Source organism: Neofelis nebulosa, chromosome 9, assembly GCF_028018385.1.
Source record: "Neofelis nebulosa isolate mNeoNeb1 chromosome 9, mNeoNeb1.pri, whole genome shotgun sequence".
NCBI classification, from domain to species: domain Eukaryota; kingdom Metazoa; phylum Chordata; class Mammalia; order Carnivora; family Felidae; genus Neofelis; species Neofelis nebulosa.
This window is the reverse complement of record NC_080790.1, coordinates 120380883-120404407: the sequence shown is the minus strand read 5'-3', so window position 1 is coordinate 120404407 and position 23525 is coordinate 120380883. Positions and strand designations below refer to the sequence as shown.

The 23525-nt window shown below is 48.6% G+C and overlaps 1 protein-coding gene and 3 non-coding genes across 4 annotated transcripts; all 4 read left to right on the top strand.

The window, feature by feature from the left end:
• Positions 1 to 7804: 7804 nt before the first annotated feature.
• Positions 7805 to 15277, top strand: LOC131486355 (uncharacterized). The gene is made up of 6 exons (XM_058686408.1): positions 7805 to 7883; positions 8361 to 8677; positions 9283 to 9437; positions 12271 to 12341; positions 14700 to 14801; positions 14932 to 15277. Exons 1-5 carry the CDS (start codon positions 7805 to 7807, stop codon positions 14729 to 14731), a joined length of 654 nt encoding a protein of 217 aa, XP_058542391.1. The 3' UTR covers positions 14732 to 14801; positions 14932 to 15277.
• Positions 9967 to 10099, top strand: LOC131486437 (small nucleolar RNA SNORA71). The gene has a single exon (XR_009249340.1). It is a non-coding gene; the product is annotated as a small nucleolar RNA SNORA71 (small nucleolar RNA).
• On the top strand, positions 11173 to 11305 carry LOC131486436 (small nucleolar RNA SNORA71). The gene has a single exon (XR_009249339.1). It is a non-coding gene; the product is annotated as a small nucleolar RNA SNORA71 (small nucleolar RNA).
• LOC131486439 (small nucleolar RNA SNORA71) lies at positions 12672 to 12802 on the top strand. Its single transcript, XR_009249342.1, has one exon. It is a non-coding gene; the product is annotated as a small nucleolar RNA SNORA71 (small nucleolar RNA).
• Positions 15278 to 23525: the final 8248 nt, after the last annotated feature.

Genomic DNA, 23525 nt, shown 5'->3' with positions numbered 1-23525 from the left:
TAGACCTAACCTATGACCCAGCAGTAGCACTGCTAGGAATTGACCCAAGGGATACAGGAGTACTGGTGCAGAGGGGCACCTGTACCCCTATGTTTATAGCAGCACTCTCAACAATAGCCAAATTATGGAAAGAGCCTAAATGTCCATCAACTGATGAATGGATAAAGAAATTGTGGTTTATATACACAATGGAGTACTACGTGGCAATGAGAAAGAATGAAATATGGCCCTTTGTAGCAACGTGGATGGAACTGGAGAGTGTGATGCTAAGTGAAATAAGCCATACAGAGAAAGACAGATACCATATGGTTTCACTCTTATGTGGATCGTGAGAAACTTAACAGAAACCCATGGGGGAGGGGAAGGAAAAAAAAAAAAAAAGAGGCTAGAGTGGGAGAGAGCCAAAGCATAAGAGACTCTTAAAAACTGAGAACGGGGGCGCCTGGGTGGCGCAGTCCGTTAAGCGTCCGACTTCAGCCAGGTCACGATCTCACGGTCCGTGAGTTCGAGCCCCACGTCAGGCTCTGGGCTGATGGCTCGGAGCCTGGAGCCTGTTTCCGATTCTGTGTCTCCCTCTCTCTCTGCCCCTCCCCCGTTCATGCTCTGTCTCTCTCTGTCCCAAAAATAAATAAAAAACGTTGAAAACAAACAAACAAAAAAAAACAACTGAGAACAAACTGAGGGTTGATGGGGGGTGGGAGGGAGGGGAGGGTAGGTGATGGGTATTGAGGAGGGCACCTGTTGGGATGAGCACTGGGTGTTGTATGGAAACCAATTTGACAATAAATTTCAAAAAATAAAATAAAATAAAAATAAAACCCCTGGACACATGTGACCCTATTTTCCTTTCAGCTTTCACAAATGCTGGTTGCACATCACTGCGAATGTACTAAACGCCACTGAACTGTTCACCTTCCAATGGTTAATTCTCTACTAGAAGAATTTCGCCTCAATAAAAACGACTTTAAGAAAAAAAAAGAAAGAAAGGGGTCATAGTACAGTCAGAGCAGAGAGTAAAAAATTAGACAAAAATAAAATTCAAAACTTAGGTAAAATGAACACATTCCTGAAAAATATATAGCAAAATTGTCTTAAGGAAAAATAGAAAACCTGAATTATCTTGTAACACTTTAAAAATGTTGAATCAGGCAGGGCAGCTGGGTGGCTCAGTTGGTTGAGCGACTGACTCTTGGTTTCTACTCAGGTCATGATCTGGTGGGTTCGTAGGTTCCAGGAGCCCACGTGGAGTTCACTCTTTCCCTCTCTCTCTGCCCCCACCCCTGACTCGTGTGTGTGTGTGTGTGTGTGTGTGTGTGTGTGCGCGCGCGCGCACGCGCGCGCACGCACGCGCTCTGTCTCTCTCGCTTTCTGTGTCTCAAAATAAACTGAAAATTTTTTTTAATTTTTAAATAATAAAATATTGAATCATTAGTTAACACTATTTCCCGAAAGAAAACATCATACCCAGCTTTTCAGCCTTACACAGTCTCCAAGATAATAGAAAAAGAAGGAGCTGTTCTCAGTTCGTGTAACAACCATAACCCCCAAATTAGACAAGGTCAGTGAAGGAAAGTAAATTACAGTCCAGCTCATGAAAATAGTCATAAACATCTTTAAAAATATATTGGCAACTTTCAGGTGGAATTAGCCTTGGCCCCAATGTCCCTGAAGGGCGGGAACTGTGCTCCTATCTTGTGAATGTCGTCTGACCATTGATTTCAGACTTCTAGCTTCCGGAAGAATGAGAGAATAAATTTCTGCCATTGTAAGCCACACAGTTGGTGGTGCTTTGTTATGGCAGCCCTAGAAAACGAATACAACAGACACAGTTAAAATTATTCCCTGCCACATATTAGCTGTATTAGCAATTCACCTCATCTTTCTGAACCTCAGTTTTATTATTAAAACTTTATTAGTTTTAAACTTGAAAATAGATAAGACATTGGGGCGCCTGGGTAGCTCAGTTGGTTAAGTCTCCGACTTCAGTTCAGGTCATGATCTCACGGTTCGTGAGTTCGAGCCCCGCATCGGGCTCTGTGTTGACAGCTCAGAGCATGGAGCCTGCTTCAGATTCTGTGTCCTCCCCCCCCCCCCCGCCCCTCCCCTGCCTGCGCTCTGTCTCTCTCTCAAAAATAAATAAACGTTAAAAAAATAAAAAATAATAAAATAGATAAGATATGGGGCAGCTGGGTGGCTCAGTCGGTTAAGTGTTTAACCCATGATTTCGGCTCAGGTCATGATCTCACAGTTCGTGAGTTGGAGCTCTGTATCGGGCTCTGCATGGACAGGGCAGACAGAGCCTGCTTGGGATTCTCTCTCTCTCCCTCTCTCCCCACCCCCATCTCTCAAAATAAATAAATAAACTAAAAAAAAGGAAGAAAGAAAGAAAGAAAGAAAGAAAGAAAGAAAGAAAGAAAGAAAGAAAGAAAAATTAATTCTGGCCTATGCCACCGCATGGAAGAACCTTGAGTACATCATGCTAAGTGAAATAAACCAGACACAAAAGGACAAATACTACGTGATTCCACTTAGATGAAGCACTTAGGGGAGTCAAATTCAGAGACAGAGGGAGAATGGTGGCTGTCAGGGGCTGGGGAAGGGAGGAATGGGGAATCGTTGGTTAAAGGGTACGGTTTCAGTTATGCAAGATAAAAATTCTGGAGACCGGTTGCACAACAGTGTGAATGTCCCTGACAGTACTGAACTGAATATTTTAAAACGGTCAAGATGAGGGGCATCTGGGGGGCTGAGTCAGAGCACCCGACTCTTGATTTCATCTCAGGTCATGCATGATCTCAGGGTCGTGGGATCAAGCCCCACACTGGGCTCTGCTTCCTCTCCCCTTTCACTCACCCCCCAAATAAATAAGTAAAATGGTCAAGATGATAACCCGTAAGGTATGTATATTGTACTGCAATTAAAAAATTTAAAGGTAGGTCAGACAATACATTGAAACTTAGTACCATAAGGGCTTTTTAAAAAATGGATGTTCAACTGACTGAGCCACCCAGGTGCCTAAAAAATAGATGTTGACAGGGTGCCTGCATGGCTCAGTTGGTTAAGTATCAGACTTTAGCTCAGGTCACCATTGCACCGTCTGTGAGTTCGAGCCCTGTGTCGGGCTCTGGGCTGACAGCCTGCTTCAGATTCTGTGTCTCCCTCTCTCTCTGCCGCTCCCCTGCTCATGCTCTGTCTGTCTCTGTCTCAAAAAAAAAAAAAAATTTTTTTTAATTTTAAAAAGTAGATGTTGAGTGGGGCGCCTGGGTGGCTCAGTCAGTTAAGCATCTGACTTCAACTCAAGTCATGATCTTGAGGTTCGTGAGTTCAAGCTCCGTGTCGGGCTGTGTGCTGACAGCTCAGAGCCTGGCACCTGATTCGGATTCTGTGTCTCCCTCTCTCTCTGCCCCTTCGCTGCTTGCTTTGTCTCTCCCTCCCTCTCTCTCTCTCTCTCAAAAACAAATAAACATGAAAAAAGTAGGTGTTGAGTTAGAGGAAGATGGTTTAATACATTTTAGGATCAACATTGTGATCATCACCATCACTTGATAAACACTAATATCCATTTATAACTTTAAAAATTTCTTAGAATTCTAGAAATACAATATATATCACAATCCATTTGCCAATATCATACATAATGGTGGAATCATAGAAGCATTCTTCTGTTTTTATCTTGGAAGTCCCAGAGAAATAGCCCGGGGGTGGTATCGGGGGAGGGGGGAAGTCCGATGCTCTTGGTCAGGAAAATCCAAGGTTTTAAGAGTGAGGAATGGATGTGGTCAGCTACCATGCTGAAAGATAATGAGGCAAAGTCAAATATTATCCTAGAATGCCCAAGTATTCAAGCAAGAACGTTAACAAGCCAGGAAAGTTTAAGTAATGACCCGCAAATATCTCAGTGATTCAGTTAGCAAGGAAGGTTCCAAGTTGTTGTTCAGCCGAGTTAATTAGCTAGGAACATCCAGCTTTATTAGTCAAGAAGGTTGTTTTCAAGGATTGTCCACCGTGGATAGAAGGGAAGTCTAAAGTCATCGCTGAGTTTATCAGTCTTTAGCTAGGACTCCAGTTCTCCAGGGCCCAGCCTTGCCAACCTCTGGAGGTGGAGAGGGCCACATCTTCTCATGCCTGTCTCCATGGCAGAGTCCTGAGCCAATTATAACTTCGGTGAGCGCATGCTGAGTCCCTCTCCAGAACCGGTGGTCCTCAGCCCAGGACAAAAATGAACCAGAAGCAAAACTAGTAGGAGAGAGGCTGGGAGGGACCCAGCTAGCCGACCTAGACAGGAGAGGCTGAGATGTGAGTGGAAACCAACCATGGTGGGAAGCATCTGGTGAGGGCCTGGGGCTATTGGAGACCCCAGAACAGGCCAAGATTCAGGCCACAAGCAGCTTAGGAAGAGCTTGTCCTGCTTGAGAGGCGCTGAGGGGCTAGACTGGCTATGGCTTCTGTCAGGTCTCAGTCCCACCCTGCAGGAGCCAGTCTACTTCTCCCGAAAGACACAGTAACAGAGGAGCAGTAAGACGCAAAGGAGGACAATGGCCAGGTACAGTAAGGTTTCCAGCATGGTGGGCATTCTTAGTAAGGGGACAGGGCCTGGAGCTCCTGCAGGTCTCACAGGGCTGGTTCTTGGCTTCCAGACTGGACCCTGGACACCACCTCCTTGGAACAATCTGCCCAACAAGTTTCAGCTCCACCTCCCCAAGGAAGGGGCTCTAGACCACAGGGATCTCTCAGCTACTGTGAGGTCACAAACTCCAGCATGGTGGAATGTTGGCCTCCCAGCCACAGTCCATATCTTTATTAATGTGACCAGTTTGTTGAAAGCAGGACTCCTGGTATGCAACTGGTATGCAATCATACTTTTTTTTTTTTTTGCCTGTCTCTTTAGACTTTCTTTTTTTAAAAAAATTTTTTTAATGTTTATTTATTTTTGAGAGAGACAGAGACAGAGTGTGAGTGGGGGAGGGGAAGAGACAGAGGGAGACACAGAATCTGAAACAGGCTCCAGGCTCTGAGCACACAGCCCGATGCAGAGCTCAAACTCACGGACTGTGAGATCATGACCTGAGCTGAAGTCGGACGCCCAACCGACTGAGCCACCCAAGTGCCCCTCTTTAGACTTTCTAAATGGAAGTATCTTTTCCCTGACCCTAGAAAACTATAAGGCAGGCCTCATAGCTTTTCTGATCATTCTTAGGTAATAAGTATTACAATCACAAAAAATAGGGAACATAGTTTTTATTCAATTATTTTAAAAGCCCAGTCCAATATACGAACCACATTTTCAATGATAACTTATAGGTAAGATTTCTCTCACCAGCTGGGGCCAAGCATAGTGTGGGCTGCTATTTGCTGGGAGGGGCCAGGAAACTTCTCCCTTATCCAAATGTGTTTCTCTTCACCAGGAGGACTCCACCCACTTCCCTATCCCCAATAGCTCCAGGATCAGAACAGATGGAATGAAGATTAAGGTGGGGGGAGACTAGTCTCCAGGTTGGGCACATATTTAATGTAAGTCTTTCTCTCTTGGCCTTTTTATTCCAGGGCTTCTTTGGGGAAACCCACTCCTGCACCCTTCATTCTCTAGGGACATGAACAGGCTCTCTCCTTGGGGTCTCCTCACCCTAGCGGGCTCTCTCTTGGGCCGGACATCTTGGGTAGCAGAAGGACATTCCTACTGACACGGGAGACTGGGGAAGTTCTTGGGTCCTGAGCCCTCAACCACCAGCCGGTGCCAGGTCCTTGACTTTGCGGCAAGAAAGAATTCAAGGCAGAATCAGAGTAAAACATAAATGAGAAGCTTTATTGTAAAGCAAAAGTACACGCTTGAAGACGAGGTTGTGCAGGCACGCTCAGAGAATTTGAGTGGCGCTGCGTAGACGTGGGATTCTGATTAACAGGCAGTTATAATCAACAGGTGGAATATTCCTGTAGGGTTCTGGAAATAGTCCCAAGACCCCTGTATACCATTAGGCATGCGCCAGCCTGATCCCTTGCGCTGGCCTTGATTTTTCTCTTGGGAACCTTCGTATGCAGTCAAGATCTAGGAGGAGTCCTCTAGCGCCCCCCAGTGGACGGGTCATTCTCTTCAGTTGCAGGTTAATTGGGGATTTATGCTGCAGTTGCGCATCTCAGTGGCTAATCCTGGCCACGGGCATCCTGTTATTCAACAGGTGCCAGGCCAGTTCCCTGTTCCTTGTCCTTCCTCCGGAAGTTACCCGACATTTCCCTATTCTACCTGCCTCACTACCCCAGATTCTACACCTGCGGAAGAAGATGTTGCACCTTGGCCTGAGGCGTAGGGTAGGCGGGGCTCACCTGTGCTCCCCACCTTCAGGTAACCTATATCAAGCTCCCAGATGTTTCTGCTGGAACTCCTGGTACTCAGGCACTCCTCTTGTTCTCCCTCTTGGGGACAGGGGGTGGGACTATCTTAAGAAATAGAATTCATAATTCTCCCTCTTTTTGATGGCTGTGTATACTGCGAAAAGCGTCAACTTGGAAGAGAGAATTTGGAGTCACAAGCAGTAAATTCTAGATCTGGTCTAGATCTGGTCTAGATACTTTCTCTGGAAGGCAGCTGCCATTTTATTAGATGGAACCTTCAAAACTTGCCAACATTGGGCCACAATTTGCTTACCGTAACAGCAGTTTGTTGTTGTTCAGCAGTTCATCCCTACCTATATCCTATCTCTGTATGCCACCTTGGTGTCTTGCTGAAATAGCCATTTTAACATCCTGTTACACTAATGATTAATGAGCGTCAGCCACACCTCTTAGAATCCTAGCCTCTTGCAGCCACCGGGGATGCACAAATAAACTGCCCCAGATCCCTTCCCTGGCATCATGGGAGCAAAGGGTGCAGGAGAGTAATCTAGGATTGAATCATTGCTCTCCTCTTTCACAATCTTCTTAGGGCACCCTTGCCTTAATCTCCAGCTCAGGACAATAAGGCCCCCAACCTGAGCCACGCGGGAGGCCCTGCCCCGTCTAGAATGTCCCAGATTCATGGGGGTGCTGGGGACTGTAGAAGGGACATGCTCTCAGCCTCCTGCTTGCTTCTTCGCTCCTCTGGCTCAAAAGGGCTGATCCAAAAGCTGATGAACACAGCAGCCAGCAGCCACGGTGGCTTATGGAGCACTGGAAATGCAGCTCGTCCAAATGTGCTGTTAGTGTTAAACATGCACCGGATTCCAAAGACTTTGTACAGAGAAAAAAAGATGGCAAATATCTCATCAATAATTTTTTAAAAATATAATTTATTGTCAAGTTAACTAACATACAGTGTATACAGTGTGCTCTTGGCTTTGGGAGTGGGTTCCCAGAATTCATCGCTTACATACAACACCCAGTGATCATTAATCATTTAAAAATACATTAAAATTTAAAAATACCTGCTGAAATAATATTTTGGTTATACTGGGTTAAATGAAATCCACTATTAAAATTAGTTTCACCTTTTTTTGGTACGTTCTTAACGTGGCTCTTAGAACATTTTAAATTACACATGTGGATAGCCTTGTATTTCTACTGAGAGTGCTGCCTTTTCAAACACAGCACGTTCTCTCAACCTCCTCAACAATCCCACAGTGTCCTCACAGTGACAGCTTTCTCAGAAATACTAAAGGGTAGCAACTATCATGCTTTGGATCTTTGCTCTGTGCTTCACCTTCAGAGACCCCCCCACCGCCCTCCTCGGTTGCATCCGTCAGGCCTGGATTTCCACATTGTGCTGACCCGGTTAGCACCAGGGATCTGACCGGGGGAACCCCCTCCCCAGGCACACGGAAGTTTACACTTCAGAATGGGGGCTGAGTTAATGGCAGGGTTGCGGCAGGTTCGAGAGGTACACGTGGCCCAGGATGCTGGCAGTGTGAGTGCTTGTGAGATTTGGGAGCCATGAGCCCCGTCTCATGCCTGTCTGCAGTGTCCTTTCGGCAGCAAGGGGCTTCTATCCATCTTCTCTGCCACTCTGCAAATTTGATCAAACCCCTACTGCTTCCAAGACTCATTTTTAGGACTAAGTTTAGCAAAGCACTTGCCCACTTTTCCCTGTTACTCTCACGTTCTACTTTCAGGGCATCAGAACGATATTTTATTCTGACAATGTCCAAATATATGGTCAGAATTCATTCATTTATTCAATTGTGCCAGCCACTAAACTAGGTACTATGAATACAGCGGTCAATCAGGCAAGAACCCTATGGTCCAAACTCCCTGCAATCAGCATGAGCTCTTGCTAATAACAGCTGCTCACGTGAAAAAGCAACCATTTCTATAAGTTAATGACAAATCAGTGGCAAAAACAGAATAAAGAGAAAAGCAAAACAAGTGAGTGAATGTTATTTCCCAAATTTCAGGCTGCTCTTGGAAGTTATTCCAAGCCCTAACGGAGTCAGAATTTGAGCTCCGCGCCACCAGGGGGCGCGGCAGGGCCGTTTGCGCGGGATCCGCCTCCCGGAAACGCCGCTCTAGGACGCTACCCGCGCTCCAGCTGCATTTCCGCCGGCGCTGGGCGGAAGAGGAACTTCCTGCTGCTGTGATCGCCCCGCCGGTTCTCCCGAGCCGTCCACGCCGCTGGTTTCCATCTCCCGCAATCCCCAGACATCCGCAGCTTCCCGCACTGTCGGCTGTGTCTACGGCCGCTGTCCCGCGCCATAGGTCGCGGCAGCCCGGGGTGAGTCCGCTGCGGGGATCGCTGGGCGCGTGGTCTGCCCCCCACCACCTTTCGGGGAAACTGAGGCCCGAGGAGTCGGGGAGAGCCGGCAGAGGTCAGCCGCGGTTCCAGGCCTCGCCCCTGGGTTCGGGCCCAGCTCCTCCACCGAGAGGTCGGTGCGGACCTCTCAGGATGCGTGTCCCGGGTCGGATCGCTCGCCCTCAGCCCCCCTCACCCCTCCGCCGGGAAGACTCGGGTCCCGCCAACTACCAGAAGCGGGTCCGGCGACGCGCGGACCGAGTGCCGCCGCCAGTGGTGCGGAGCCCCGTGTGGCTCCGGGCCTGAAGAGCTCCCGGGGCCGCGTGATTTTCACGCACACACCTACCTCCGGCTCTGGGCCTCGAATCCCCCAAAGCGCTTCATCGGTTGCCCACGAAGTGACCATGTGAGCGTTAACTCGTTTTCTCGTCAACAACCTTTAAGAGAAAGCGTTAAAACCCCCGTTGTGCAGAGCGGTTGTGTGAGTTTTCAATTGGGGGCGCTCGCGGGGCCCCAGAGCGGCAGAGGCCGATTCCGGTGTCTTTGTTTTGCACTAAAGCCCCTTCCCCGTGCTGTCTCCTGCGTAGGCGTTGCGGGCTCCGGGGCTCTGTTGGAAGCAGATGGAAACTCTCCGTTGGACGGCTTTGGGGGCTGTGCGTCAGGCAGCGCCCCCTTCTTTGCTGCAGGACCCTGAGCCGCAGCGCCGGATGTGCCCCCGCGGTGTCCAGGGGGTGAGGCCTGGGTAAGTGCTGCTGCTCAGGAGATCCTTGAGCAGGGACTCGTTGCCTTCCTGCCACACCACGGTGGGGGGTTGGGGGGGGGCGTCCTGGAGCTCCTGCGGGTTCTGAGAAAGCCCCCAGGAGGCCTGGTGTGGTGGATGGGGGTGTGTCTGGGGGCCAGAGAGGTCTGGGTTCAGATCCTGCCTCAGCCTGTGGCGAGCGCATCACGTTGGCTAGGTTAGGTCCTTCTGAGCTCCGCTGTGTTTTAAGTGGGGAAAGTGCCAGAGCTCTGGGAGGACAGAAGTCTTGTCCGTGTTCTTTGTCTTTGAGCCCACGGTTGGTGGCACGTAGTAGATCGTCCGTCTGTATCTGTGGGGGACTAAACAATGTAGGCGTTTTTGCCGCGAGTTGGTCTTCACGTGCCCCCTCTTGATGACGGGAGATGGCGTGTTTACATGAGATGGTGATGGCTCTCAGGGTCCTGGGCTTGGCTGGGCAGCTGGGGGCTTATAGGGCCTTCTCTCTTCCTGGCTCACTTTCTGCCTTTTCTGCACCTGCATTCGAAAGTGATCATGGTCTGTCTGTGTCCTGGTCATCGATAGTGCAGGGAGAGGACTTGCAGAAAGCACTTCCCCGTGTTTGGAGGGTCCCCTCTGTCCCTTCCAAACCCTGGAGCTTTCCCACACTTCTCACCACCTTTTTTTTAGGTGCCTCTTGGCACCTGTTGTCTTGTTGTACGCTCTATGCTTGGCTCAGCACAGTTTCTGTGAGGCTTTAAAAAGGGAGAATGAGAGTGGGTCCTGTGTCTGTGTGTCTGAGTTGGTGGCGGAGCCACAGCTGGGGTCTTCTGACACTGGTTTCTAATTTCAGCAGCCCGGTGTCCTTTTCTGCTCCTGCGTTGAAGTGAGTACAGGCTGCCTTTTTCTTGGTCGTTGGTAACGCAGGCAAAGGAAAAGTCGCAAGGTTCTTTCTATATTCAGAGGTTCCAAAATGGGACAACCTTAGGTGACCGAGCACAAGGTAGAGGGAGGGAGGCAGGCTTTCAGTGTGCTTACCTCCTAAGACCCAGATTCCCTCAGTGTTTTCCTGTTGGTAAAGATAGTGGGTTCCTGGGCGGGTAAGCAGTGCCACGGGCTTCTTGTCTCTTACAGGAGTGGGTCGTGACTGCTGTTCCTTGCTTGTGAAAGGCGACCTCAGGGAGAAGAACGTGGATCGGGAGGTCCCAGGTAAGTGGGATTCTCTAGAGCTCAGGTCTTGTGCGGGCTGTGAGGCTGGAGGGGTTCAGGTGATGAGGTGTGGGAAAGAGTGCCTTCTTCCCGCTGCTCCCAGCTGTCTGTGTCCCCTCAGGCTGGTAGGCACAGGTCAGGTCCCTCTTCTGCTCCTGAGAGCCCCTGATGAAGGCTGCTGTGACATTGAGAGGCAAGCAGCGGTGTCGGGATGGACAGAGAGAGGGCTGCGTTTTAGAGGCAAACCTAGACTCCTTTCTGGTTCCCAGCTGAGTGCTCTTACGTGAACCTGAGCGCTCTTCTGTGATCACCCACACCCAGTCTTTCAGAACCATGAATCCTCAGTATTTCTGCGCAGTCTCCTCACCTCTTGGTAGGGAGCAGTAAATCGTCCGTGCAAATAAGGGGAAGCTTCTGTGATCTTAGGCTGTAAATCTGGCCATTGGCCTGTCTGCTGGGCTCCTAGTTCAACTCAGTTCCTGGGCTGCTGTCCAAGGTCTCCTCCCTTCTTGGCCCACTCGCTGCCCTCTGCTCCTGCATTCGAAAGTGATCGTGGGCGGCCCGTGCCCTGGTCATTGATAGTGCAGGGAGAGGAATTGCCGAAAGCGTTTCCCCGTGTTGGAAGGGCCCATCCTGTCCCTTCCAAACTCTGGAGCTTTCGTACACATCTCTCTGTCCGCTGATTTGTATTGCTTTCTGGTACTTGGCGCTGGGTGGCTCACCGAGTGCCCTTTTGCCGAGAAGGGCCCTGCCTCAGCGTGTTTCTGTTCATGGGCCGGTGGTGGAGTGCTGACAGGGGTCCCTCTTCCCCCAAGGCTCTCCCTGGGAAGCATTCTCTGCCTTCTCATTGCACCGCTTCCCACACCCTCAGCCCCGTTGGTTAGCCCTGATCACATTGGACGTTGGTGATTTGCTTGTCATTCCCCTATGCTGTGATCTCGAGGGCAGTGCCTCCGTCTTGGTGTCTGACATGTAGCAGTGGGTCAAAACAGAACAGGGTAGGGGAGATCGAGATGCTACATGGTGAGGCAATGGGCTTTTCCCACTCTGGACTGTCAGTGGGGAGACCGTATCTGCTCAAGGCTGAGGCATCCTGCTCTCCTTGGAAGTGTTTCTCTTGTCCTGGCCACGGGCTGTGCCTGTGGTCCACTGGGGGTAACATTCCCTCTGCTCTTAGGTTAAGGAGCAAGGAAGGGAGTAGTACCCCAGCTGGGCAGGACGTCATCGTTGAGAATGCGTACGTAGGCAGCCCTTACGCACTAGATGGAGAACGTGGGGCCCTCCCACCACCCGTTACCCCTCCTGCTCTAGGCTCATTGCTGCCGGTCAGCGTGGCTCGCTCTCCAAAACCTGGCCTTGACAACTTTTTGATACAGATTGCTTAGCAACAAATTGATTGTGGGTACATAGGATAACACTGACATTACTTCTGTCACACATGTTCCCCAGGTCCCTTCCTAGAGTTAAGTTGTTCTTGTTCCTGAGACAGCAGTGTGGCTGTCCAAGTCCTGGTAGCAATGGCCCACGTTTGTGGGTGCTGGAATCCGCTGGCCGCTGTGCCAGGTACCCTCTGCACCCCCCCCCCCCCCAGGCCTGTTGTGAGTGCTCATTCACGCCTTGTCTCTTGCAGGTGGATCTGCATGTCCAGAGGCTCCATGAGAGGTGTCTTGCAGCCAGGCGCGAGGCCACAAATGCCCCGAGGTAAGGTTTTGGAGCCTTCTCTGGAATTGTGTCTTTTTGCATCTGTAAAGTCACACACGTGTGCCCTGGGGTCTGGATAAGGCAGCGAGATGAGAGTGGGCATCCATGAGTTCCGAGTTGTGTCCTGGCTGGGAGGCAATCCCCCACATAGTGAGAGGGGACAGGCCTCTAGAAAGCTGCGCTGGTGAAGGGCTTCCTTCCTGGAGTCAGCACCGTGCTGTGAGGGAAAGCATGTAGATTTAGGCACCAGAGACCTTGGTCCAGTTTCTGAGGCATGCATGTCTGGCTTTGTGAGCCATCCTTCCTGGCGCTCTTTCTGTCCTTTTCTGCTCCCGTATCTGAAAGTGACTGCAGGCTGCCTGTGCCTTGGTCATTGGTAGTGCAGGGAGAGGAGTCACCGAGAAAAGTTCCCGTGTTTGAAGGGTCCAGCCATCCTTTCCAAACCCTGGAGCTTTCCCACACTAGCTTTTTCCCCTTGCCCTTCCCTTCTGAGCTGGGGCCTCTGCTGGCCCCCATGTGAGGTGGTAACTGGGCTAGCCCCCCGACCTGTGGGGGCTCATTCTGTCTTTCCACGTTACGGATTTTCTTGTCAGAAACAAGCCTACCTTTTAATTTGGACTTCACACTGGAATAAATTCACATAGCGCCCGAGGGCACACGTAAGAATTGGAAATCATGGCTTCTGCTGTTTGAATTTACAGGAGCCGAGGCCAGTCTGCAAGAACACGTTAGTCAAGGCAGTGTGTGAATTCAGCGCTCGTGTGTCTGTTGTCTTTGCTCCTTGACTGTCTCTTGAGCACAGCATGCATTGCTTCTCCAGGAGGTGTCAGGAACGTTAAATAAATGGAGAAAGAAAAACAAAGGTGGGGCCTGCTGTAGGGGCAAGGAGGAGTTCTATCAATTCTGAGTCAATAGAAATAGTTCTCATTTGTCACGGTCAGCCAGAAGCTGGAGGAGTTCTCTTGTCACCCGCCGACAGGAGAAGGATGTGTTGATGGACCACCCTCTTTGTAGGTCTCCCTTCACTGACTTAATCTGTGCTTTGTGGGTTCTTTTGGAAAGGGTGACCCCGGGGGTTGACTGGAGAAGAAATTCTGAGTCCTGTGGATCTTTGAAATCTATTTGTAGACTCCAGATTGCCTAGCTTGCTTCCTGATTCGTGTCAGCGAGGGTATATGTTGCAGGCTGGGCACTCTGTAGTCCTCGTCAACAGCAGGCTGACCGTCTGCGTCTCATTCTGTGCTCTGCCCCTGTGTTCAGGGAGGCAGAAACCTTGCGACGGTGCCTTCGCTTTGTAGACTCAGATACAACGGGTGCCCCTGGGAGGCATGTCTTGGCTCCCGGGTAAGAAGTGAGGTGAGGTTGGAGGCGAGGTCAAGGTATCCATCCCAGACTTCTGGCCTGGGGGCTCCTGTCTAGTTTTGAGACCCCTTCCGTTTGCCTTCAGGTCTCGTGCTTGCAGGTGGGATCCTGCCGGGCCACATGTTTTTGTTCCGTCTCACGATGATGTGAAGGGTAGTGAGAATAGTGTATGTGAACCACCCGGTGCCCAGGAGTCCTCTGATGACCCTGAGGTCCCCTTGCCTTTCAGACCTGCTCTCCACCCCTTTTGCGTCAGGGGCTTGTCCTGTCCCACAGCCTAGTTCCTGGTCCTGGGCTCCTCAGCCAGGCTGGAGGATTCAAGGGACAGTGGCGACCATCCTGAAGACATTTTATATCACCCCTACCCCCCACTCCAGGCCTGGCCATTCAGACCCCTGGGTGTGGAGTCCTGCAGGTTGAGTTGGGAGTCACTTGTGTAATCTTCTCAAGCGTTCATGACGTGTTTTCATGTATCCTTCAAATGGGCCCCGCAGTGTTGACCTTCAAAGGCCGGGGCACCTCACCAGAACAAGTCTTTGTTGGGAGTTTATCTGGCATTTGCCTTTTACGGCCGGGCCGTGTTAAGTGGGTCTTCGCGGAACAGGATGGCAGCTGCTGGGGCCTTGTGACAGGCTGGGCAGACGAGTCGTGAACGTGTGTGGGAGGACTGCTGAGGATGAGGGTCCATCCCTTTGGTCAAGATGCAGTGGTTCCTCATGCCAGGCTCCCAACAGTGAGCGCGGAGCTGTCTCCTTGAGAATTACTCTCTGTGGTCAGTTGCCCTGGTCGTGAACTCTTAGAAAGAACGCGATTTCTTATAAAACCTGGATTTTTAAGATGTTTTTCATTTATCATCCTTTCTATCTTGGTGACAATCTAGTTTGGCGCGTGTAAACTGGGAGCTTAGGCCTGGTGGATGCGGACCTTCTCAGTGATGTCACTTGGGGAGAAGGTGGCCTGGAGATTAAATGCTTATATGCTTCTTCTCCCTCTTAGGTCAGCCTTCAGTCCGGAGGCTGTTGAAGTAAGTCCCAAGGCCGTGAGTTGTCGACCCTCGGGATGACGTGGGATGTGTGTTCGCTGAGACTTTTCTCCGAGGTGAGTTAGTGCCGAGTGCCGGAGACCCACAGGCAGCGGGGAAGCTGGTTTGCGTTTGTGTGGGTGGGAACTCCAAACCATGATGGAACTCCAAACCATCATCGTCGGTCTCACTTGTCCTTTCTTGTAGGTTCTCTCGGTGCCATTAGTAGTCACCAGAGGGGCAGAGAACGGAGAGGGAGTCCTCTATGTGAAGCATCCCCAGAGCACCCCGTGCTGTCCGCTCAGAGCACCTCGGAGCAGCTCTTGACTCCGCGCGTGACATCAGAGGGTAGGTGCTGGGGCTGCGGCCGGGTCCGCTCCGGCTGGCTCTGAGTCGGGACAGCCGTGCCCCGAGAAGCCGAAGACGGGAGGTCAGCCCCACGTCCCTCTGCTGTGTCTGGAACGACTTGAATGAGCGAACGTTTTCCTCTCGCATTCCAGCTTCTCATCACTTTCCCCTCTGCCTACCCATTCAATAAACCTTACGGACTTGCCGCGTCTGCCTTTTAAGTCATCTAACGAGCTGTGTGCCGCTGCGGCTGGACGTGAAATGGATCGCCTTCCAGTCGTGTTTTCACCCGTGAGCCTCTTCCTGTTAGGCTCCTGAGGCTTGGCACCCAGGCTACTGTCCGAGGTGTTCAGTTAGGACAAGGAGGTGACCAGGTGCTGGTAGAGTTGGCTCAGATTGAGGGCCCATGAGAAAGTCAAGGGTGTTGAAGAACAGGCCAGGGCTTTGGAAGGGGGGGCGGGGGACAGGGTGGGCTGGAGTGAGGCAGGCAGTGATGCCATCGAGGAGGCTGGGGTGGCCTGAGTTCTGGGGCCTGGCTCATGAGTATAAATGCCTGCCCGTGTGGCCAGCTGTCCTAGTTTGGCTGGGTTTGAGGGATTTCCCAGGACCTGGGATTTTCATTGTTAAATCCAGGCAGGTCCTGGGCAAATTGGGACGAGTTAGTCAACTTAACCTGGGGTATAAAATACATGGTGTCAGCCTCAGAGGGCAGGTTACTGAGTAAAGGTGGGGGCAGGGTGAGCGTGGAGTAACTGTCATCGGTGGACCTGGGGGGTATCCTCAAGGTCAGGTGTTTGTGGAGGTAATCGGGGTAAATCAGTAATTGCAGTAAGGTGATGATGTGCTAAGGACATGCAAGCGTGAACTTTTTAATTCCCATTTTATTTTTTATTTATTTATTTATTTTTAAACGTTTATTTATTTTTGACAGAGAGCATGAGCGGGAAAGGGGTAGAGAGAGGGAGACACAGAATCAGAAGCAGGCTCCAGGCTCTGAGCTGTCAGCACAGAGCCCGACGCGGGGCTCGAACTCACAGACCGTGAGATCATGACCTGAGCCGAAGTCAGACGCTCAACCAACTGAGCCACCCAGGCGCCCCTTTAATTCCCATTTTAAAGATGGAAGTGTCTGTGTGAGGAAATAGGCCCCAAAGGCCATGATGAAAGGCCGCGTTGTCCCGTTTCTGCATTGGAAATCGGACTTGCCTCAGTGAGTTTGATACCTTGACGGGCGCCTCAGGTGTTCACTCTGCCGGCCAGTTCCCGACAGCGGCATCCAGAAGTCAAGTGTCTTTTTCTCTGCCTTCTCCGTGGACCGTCCTTTGACTTCTGGTCAGCTGCCTGAAGTTGGTAATGTTGGCTGCTGTGGAGACGCAGCAGCACAACATGGGCCCGGACTTCACAAGGGTGCACGGCGACGCCAGGTGCCAGGTCAGGCCTGCCTCACGGCGCTTGGGGCATGTGAAGCGTGAGCCATCCCCAGTCTTTAGGGCCTGAACAAATCTGGGAAGAGTGTCAACAACCAAGGTGACCCAGGAGCCAGGCTTCAGGCCAGGGAGGTATGATTCTTGCCAAGAATTGTGTGCTTACCGGAGGGCCCGATGGATCAGGTAATGGGAGATTTCCATCGTACAGTCAAGAACTGGGAGTACGAGAGCTGGTTAGAGTGAAGTTTCATTCGTTACGAGAAAAAAAAAAGCACGTTTATGTATGAGCCAGAGCCCATGCTGAAAGTGGGGATAGGATGGGGAATACGTTTGGGTTTTCACGGTATCCCTGAAAGGTCTCTACAATGTGTTGTTTATATGTTAATGTCTGGAACGTGCGCTTCTGTTGGGCACTGCTATAGGTTGGGGATACTGCTCCGAACACAGCACACAGGAGGCCTCATGGAGCTTATAGGACTGCAGTCCCTCAGGATGAGCCGCTAGCCATGTGTGGCTGTTTATCTAAATTGATAACAAATAAAAACGTGAAGTTCACATCTTCCCTTGCACCAGCCGTATTTCAGGTGTTTGGTGGCCACAAGCGGCTGCTGTGTGGGGCCGCACAGGTGCATAGACTGTTCCTGTCACTGCAAGAAGTGTTAAAAAGAAAACTCACAGGCCCAAAATGGCGTCACGTAGGCCAAGTCCCCAAACCCAGGCTTAATACCTGATCGAAATGCAGCGTCCGCTCGCCGCGGAAGTGCAGTCTTAACCGGTCAGAAATTTTTCTGATGGGTGCCTGTGAGTCCACTGCATGGGCTCTCTCCATCCCCAAAGGAAGATGAAATAATCTGCATGAGTAGACTCCCCTCCTGTTCCCCCTCAGGGAAAGCAACCTTGCCTGGAAGCATTCGTTTGCAAATGGCTCTTGCCCTACCTCTCTTCTCTCCCGGCTGGGTGGGATGCTGCCCGACTCATTGTTTAATAAAGCCGACTAGATCTTTAAATTGACCGGGTTGAATTTTGTTTAACGTGAAGTCAGACAGCACAGCACTGGTCGAGAAGGTGAGTTCAGGGCTAATTACGTGAACGAAGAGGGTTGCTGGACACCTTTACAGAAAGGCTGTTATTCTAGGAGCCCACGGTGGTGCGACATCCCCTGCCGGGATGTTTAGGGTAGTTCTGAGTGTGGGCGGACAAAGTTGGGGTGGCCGCCTGCAGGAGTGTAAGGTCACTGGCTTTGGGGTCACACAGACCTGAGTCTGTCCCCCACCCCCCCGGTGGCATAAGGCAAGTTTCCACTACCTGACCTCGACTGCCTCTTGTAAAATGAGACCCACACCTTTACAAGAGTGGGGTGAGGTAGGGATTAAATAGACCTATGCATGTGAAAGCCTGAGTAGTGTGTCCCTTTAGGAAATAGTAACTGATAGCTATTACTATTATTTATTGAAGGTTTCTCTGCACCATACCGAAATTGATCATACTTCTTTTGGGCCTTGGGGGCTTTCATGGTGTAGCCCCTAATTTTTTTTAAAATATAATTTATTGTCAAATTGGCTAACATACAGTGTGTGAAGTGTGCTCTTGGTTTTGGGGGTAGAGTCCCGTGGTTCCTCGCTTACAGACAACACCCAGTGCTCATCCTAACAAGTGCCCTCTGCAATGCCCATCACCCATTTTCCCCTGCCCCCCACCCACCCCCATCAACCCTCAGTTTGTTCTCTGTATTTAAGAGTCTTTTATGGTTTGCCTCCCTCTCTCTAACAATTTTTCCCCCCTTCCCTTCCCGCATGGTCTTCTGTTAAGTTTCTCAAGCTCCACAGGAGCGAAAACATGGTATCTGTCTTTCTCTAACTGACTTATTTCACTTCTAATGCTGAAATTTGTGGGCAATCAAAAATAGTTCCGTTTAGGGGCGCCTGGGTGGCTCAGTCGGTTAAGCGTCCGACTTCAGCTTGGGTCACGATCTCGCGGTCCGTGAGTTCGAGCCCCTGCGCCGGGCTCTGGGCTGATGGCTCAGAGCCTGGAGCCTGCTTCTGATTCTGTGTCTCCCTCTCTCTCTGCCCCTCCCCCGTTCATGCTCTGTCTCTGTCTCAAAAATAAAATAAACGTTAAAAAAAGAAAAAAAAATAGTTCCGTTCCTTTTACAGCAGAAGATTTGCATAATAATAGATGCTTAAAAACATTTATCTCCAAATTAGAGTATACATGCTTTTCTCAAGCATGTAAAGAGCCTTTATAAATACTGTTCATATTCTGGGTTATAAAACAAGTGGCAAATACCAAAGAATCTGTGTCCTATGAACTACATTTGCACTGCAGTAGAAAGGCAATAACAACAAAAACAGGTCTGAAAAAATCCCTATGTTTGGGAAATTTAAAAACATATTGAAAATACCTCATCAAAGACGATACCGTAAGCAGAATTAGAAATAGTAACAACCGAATGATAATAAAAATTTACATACCAAAGTTTGTGAATTGTAGCTCAAGTAATTACTAAGGAGAAATTTAAGCCTCGATGCTTGAAATAGAAGACTGAGATTTAATATGTAATAAAAAAGAAAATGGAAGTAATGCGAATAAAAATTAGCAGAAAGTAAAGCCAAATTTAGGGAATGATATAGATCGCTTTTTGTATATAAAAATTTATATTTTGATGAGCACATTTCGAGAAAACATCAAACGAAATTGCCTCAAGGAGAAATGGGAAACTGTAACAGTCTGATAAAGACCACGGGGGACAGAGCTCAATAAAGATTTATTTGCCTGTTACAACATGAACTTTTCTCGGTCCCTATCAAAGCTGTGATTTTCTGAAAAGAAACCTTGGATCTGTCCTTGAATGAATATATAATGACGCAAACACTTATCTCCTTATTGGAGACCATTGATACAATCCATTTGGAGGGGTGTATAGGGGCCATGAGGCTTTGGCTTCAGACTACACAATTTTCTCAGAATTCAGCTGTAGACAGGCCATGCACGAGAAACATCATTGGTCAGGCTTTTAAATTTTTCCCACCAGTGTTGAAGACCACAGCCATTTACCTCTCCTGGCGGTAAGACTGAACAATTATAACGAATATAGGTGGTCAGAGTGGAAGAGAGTGAAAGCCTCTTTTGAGGGGTAACGATTTCCGAGGATGTAGTGAAGGATTACCTTGGACTGAGAACATACACGCTGCTAAGACATTGATCGACTAGTAGCTCTAGGCTTATATCCTAAAGTGTGTACCCTGACTGTCACTGATAGACAGGGATGCTGAAACTTTCAAATCACTCTGTAGACCGTTCTTGTCCCCGTCTTTGTGCTTGGCAGGAGCATGTTTCTTTTAAGTCGAAAAGTACAAAATTATTCAAATGTTTTCATATTAATATGGTCTATACATAACTCAGGAAAATGGAACTTTTGTTGGTTTTGCGTGTTTTTTTTTTTTTAATCCTAAATTTGGAAAACAGAGCTCTCACAAGTTTTGAGTTGATTAAAACTTAGAGAATGGTTAAGATCTAATTATATCTTGGGGCACCTGGGTGGCTCAGTCAGTTAAGCATCCGACTTCGGCTCAGGTCTGATCTCACTGTTTGTGAGTTCAAGCCCCACATCGGGCTCTGTGCTGGCAGCTCAGAACCTGGAGCCTGCTTCAGATTCTGTGTCTCCCTCTCTCTCTCTGCCCCTCCCCTGCTCATGCTCTGTCTCTCTTTGTCTCTTAACAATAAATAAATGTTAAAAAAAAAAGATGTAATTATATCTTTTATCCCTTCTAAAATGAAGGGGCAAATCTTTGTGTAATCTGGTGGCCATTCAAGGAAACCCAAAGACAGGTTAGGACTAAAGGACGTTTTCACTATTTTTTTCTGAATTTGGGAAAGGGAAAGGGAAGAATTGTCAGAGGACAATATATGAACACAATTTTCAAATGTAAGAAAAAGTTCTTACAAGCCAATATTTTAAAACTCGCAGCAAAAAGTAAATACCTATTAGAAACGTAACTTTAAAAAAAAAATAAGGAGCTTTATTAAAACGGATCCGGAGTATGCCAGATATAACATACAGATGGCCAACAGACGCACGAAAAGATGCTCTGCGTCACTAACCAGGGAAATCCAAATCAAAACCACAATGCGATACCACCTCATGTGAATTGAAATGGTTAGTATCAAAAAATAAGTGTCGACGTGGAGAAAAAGGAACTCTTGTGCACTGTTCATGGCAATGTAAATTGATGTAACCACTGTGGAAAACGGTATGGAAGTTTAAAAAAAAAATTTAAAAATAGAACTGCCACCTGATTCAGTAATTCCACTACTGGATATTTACCCGAATAAAATGGAAATACTAACTTGAAACAATAGATGCACCCCTGTGTTTACTGTGGCGTTACTTAACAGTAGCCAAGATAGGAAAGCGACCCAAGTATCCCATCGACAGATGAACGAGTAAGGAAGATGTCGGATGGACACACGGTGGAATATTAATCAGCCATAAAAAAAGAATGGAGTCTTGCCATTTGCAATGACATGGATAGAGCTAGAGAGTATAATGCTAAGTGAAATACGTCAATCAGACAAATACCATATGATTTCACTCATGGAATTTAAGAAACAACCAAAATGAGCAAAGAAGAAAAGCATACTTAACTATAGAGAGCAAACCGGTGGTTACCAGAGGGCAGGTGGGTGGGGAGGTACGTGGTGTAATCCGGGAAGGGGATTAAGAGTGCACTGGCCATCGGGGCACCTGGGTGGCTCAGTCGGTTGAGCCTCTGACTTCGGCTCAGGTCACGATCTCACGGTCTGTGAGTTCAAGCCCCGCGTCAGGCTCTGTGCTGACAGCTCAGAGCCTGGAGCCTGCTTTGGATTCTGTGTCTCCCTCTCTCTCTGACCCTCCCCCGTTCATGGTCTGTCTCTCTCTGTCTCAAAAATAAATAAACATTAAAAAAAAAAAAGAGTGCACTGGCCATGATGAGCACCGAGGAGAGTATAGAAGTGTCAAAGCATTATTTTGTACACCTGCAACTAATATAACACTAGGTCAATTTTACAGGGATTAAAAAAAGTGGGTACAGAATAGTTAATTTCACCAAAACCCCCTAAATTCTAATTTTAGTTTTGTGAATGTGCCAACCATGTAACCGTGCAGTAAAAGATGTATAAACCTTTCTCTTTACGGATAAATTCATTGAGCCAACTTTGTCAAAAATTTTTAATACCGGTTTTTGGTTTTTGAAACACGGTAGGTATTATAACCCAAGTCCAAAAATTCTTACTAAAATGTGGACGTTTACAGTATAACCTTTTATATTATTTTTATTATTTAGAGACTTTAAATTTTTTTTTTTCAACGTTTTTTATTTATTTTTGGGACAGAGAGAGACAGAGCATGAACGGGGGAGGGGCAGAGAGAGAGGGAGACACAGAATCGGAAACAGGCTCCAGGCTCCGGGCCATCAGCCCAGAGCCCGACGCGGGGCTCGAACTCACGGACCGCGAGATCGTGACCTGGCTGAAGTCGGACGTTTAACCGACTGCGCCACCCAGGCGCCCCTATTATTTAGAGACTTTAAAAAGTGGGGGGCTTATTTGCCAAATATAATTAACCTTATGAACATATTACAAAAAGCAATGTACGTATCATAGTGAATTTACCATCCTGGGAAACTAATAATTCCCTGAAGCAAACTACCTGTGTTATCTTGCATCTCCCTGTAATTATGCCTAATACTGTCTTAGCCATTTCTGTTAATTACCATCATTAGCAAAGTAAACATCTTTTGTTTTCTCTAGACTCTAGAAAACTAGACGACTGGGAGGACTATCGAGCTGTTTTTCTCCCTGAGCTTACATTGAATATTTTTATAGTTACACACATCACCCATCTGGTTAATTTATAGCTGTTTTAAACGTGGAAGACTGAGGATAAATTGGAACTGGGTTCAGTGACCAAAGTTTAAAACTGGTTTTTAACTTGGAAATTATCTAGGATCCAAAAAGATTTATCTGCAAACTCAAATTAACACTTGAGGTTTTACAGAAGTCAAGCAAGGATCTAAAAATTACGGTTTTAGCTGCAACGTGGTCTTTCTGATTGGTACTGCTATGAAGACGGTAGGATTGAAACCCCTGCAGGGCTTCAGCTTGAGCTGTGGCACAAGAGCATCCCCTTCCTGATTGGAAAGTCTGTGCCCCCATTGTCCTTTAAGGGTGATGATCTTGTCACTTTATTTTTTTTTTTAATTTTTTTTTTAATGTTTATTTATTTTTGAGACAGAGAGAGACAGAGCATGAACAGGGGAGGGTCAGAGAGAGAGGGAGACTCAGAATCCGAAACAGGCTCCAGGCTCTGAGCGGTCAGCACAGAGCCCGACGTGGGGCTCGAACTCAGACCGCGAGATCATGACCTGAGCCGAAGTTGGCCGCCCAACCGACTGAGCCACCCAGGCGCCCCTGATCTTGTCACTTTAAATTCTCTTGAGTCACACCAGGTGAGAAGCAGGAATCAGGCAGAAGGAGACGAAAATGTCAGCTTTGCTGTTTGTAAGAGCTGGGTGGGGGAGGGCTCCCTAATACCTAACCCCCTCTGAATGCAGGCTGTCCCCAGCACCACCCAGGGGCAGAACTTTCAACAGGATTCTTTAAGAAAATATGCCACCAAACCGAGGCATCCGGCGATCAGGGTGACATGTTGAGCTCTGAAAATACGAATGGGTCAATTTTTTTTTTTTTTAATTTTTTTTTCAACGTTTTTTATTTATTTTTGGGACAGAGAGAGACAGCATGAACGGGGGAGGGACAGAGAGAGAGGGAGACACAGAATCGAAAACAGGCTCCAGGCTCCGAGCCATCAGCCCAGAGCCCGACGTGGGGCTCGAACTCACGGACCGCGAGATCGTGACCTGGCTGAAGTCGGACGCTTAACCGACTGCGCCACCCAGGCGCCCCCGAATGGGTCAATTTTTAATCACAGATTTCAGCTGAAAATGAAGCGTTCTGATGGCAGCCAGTTAGGAAAATCCTGAATGG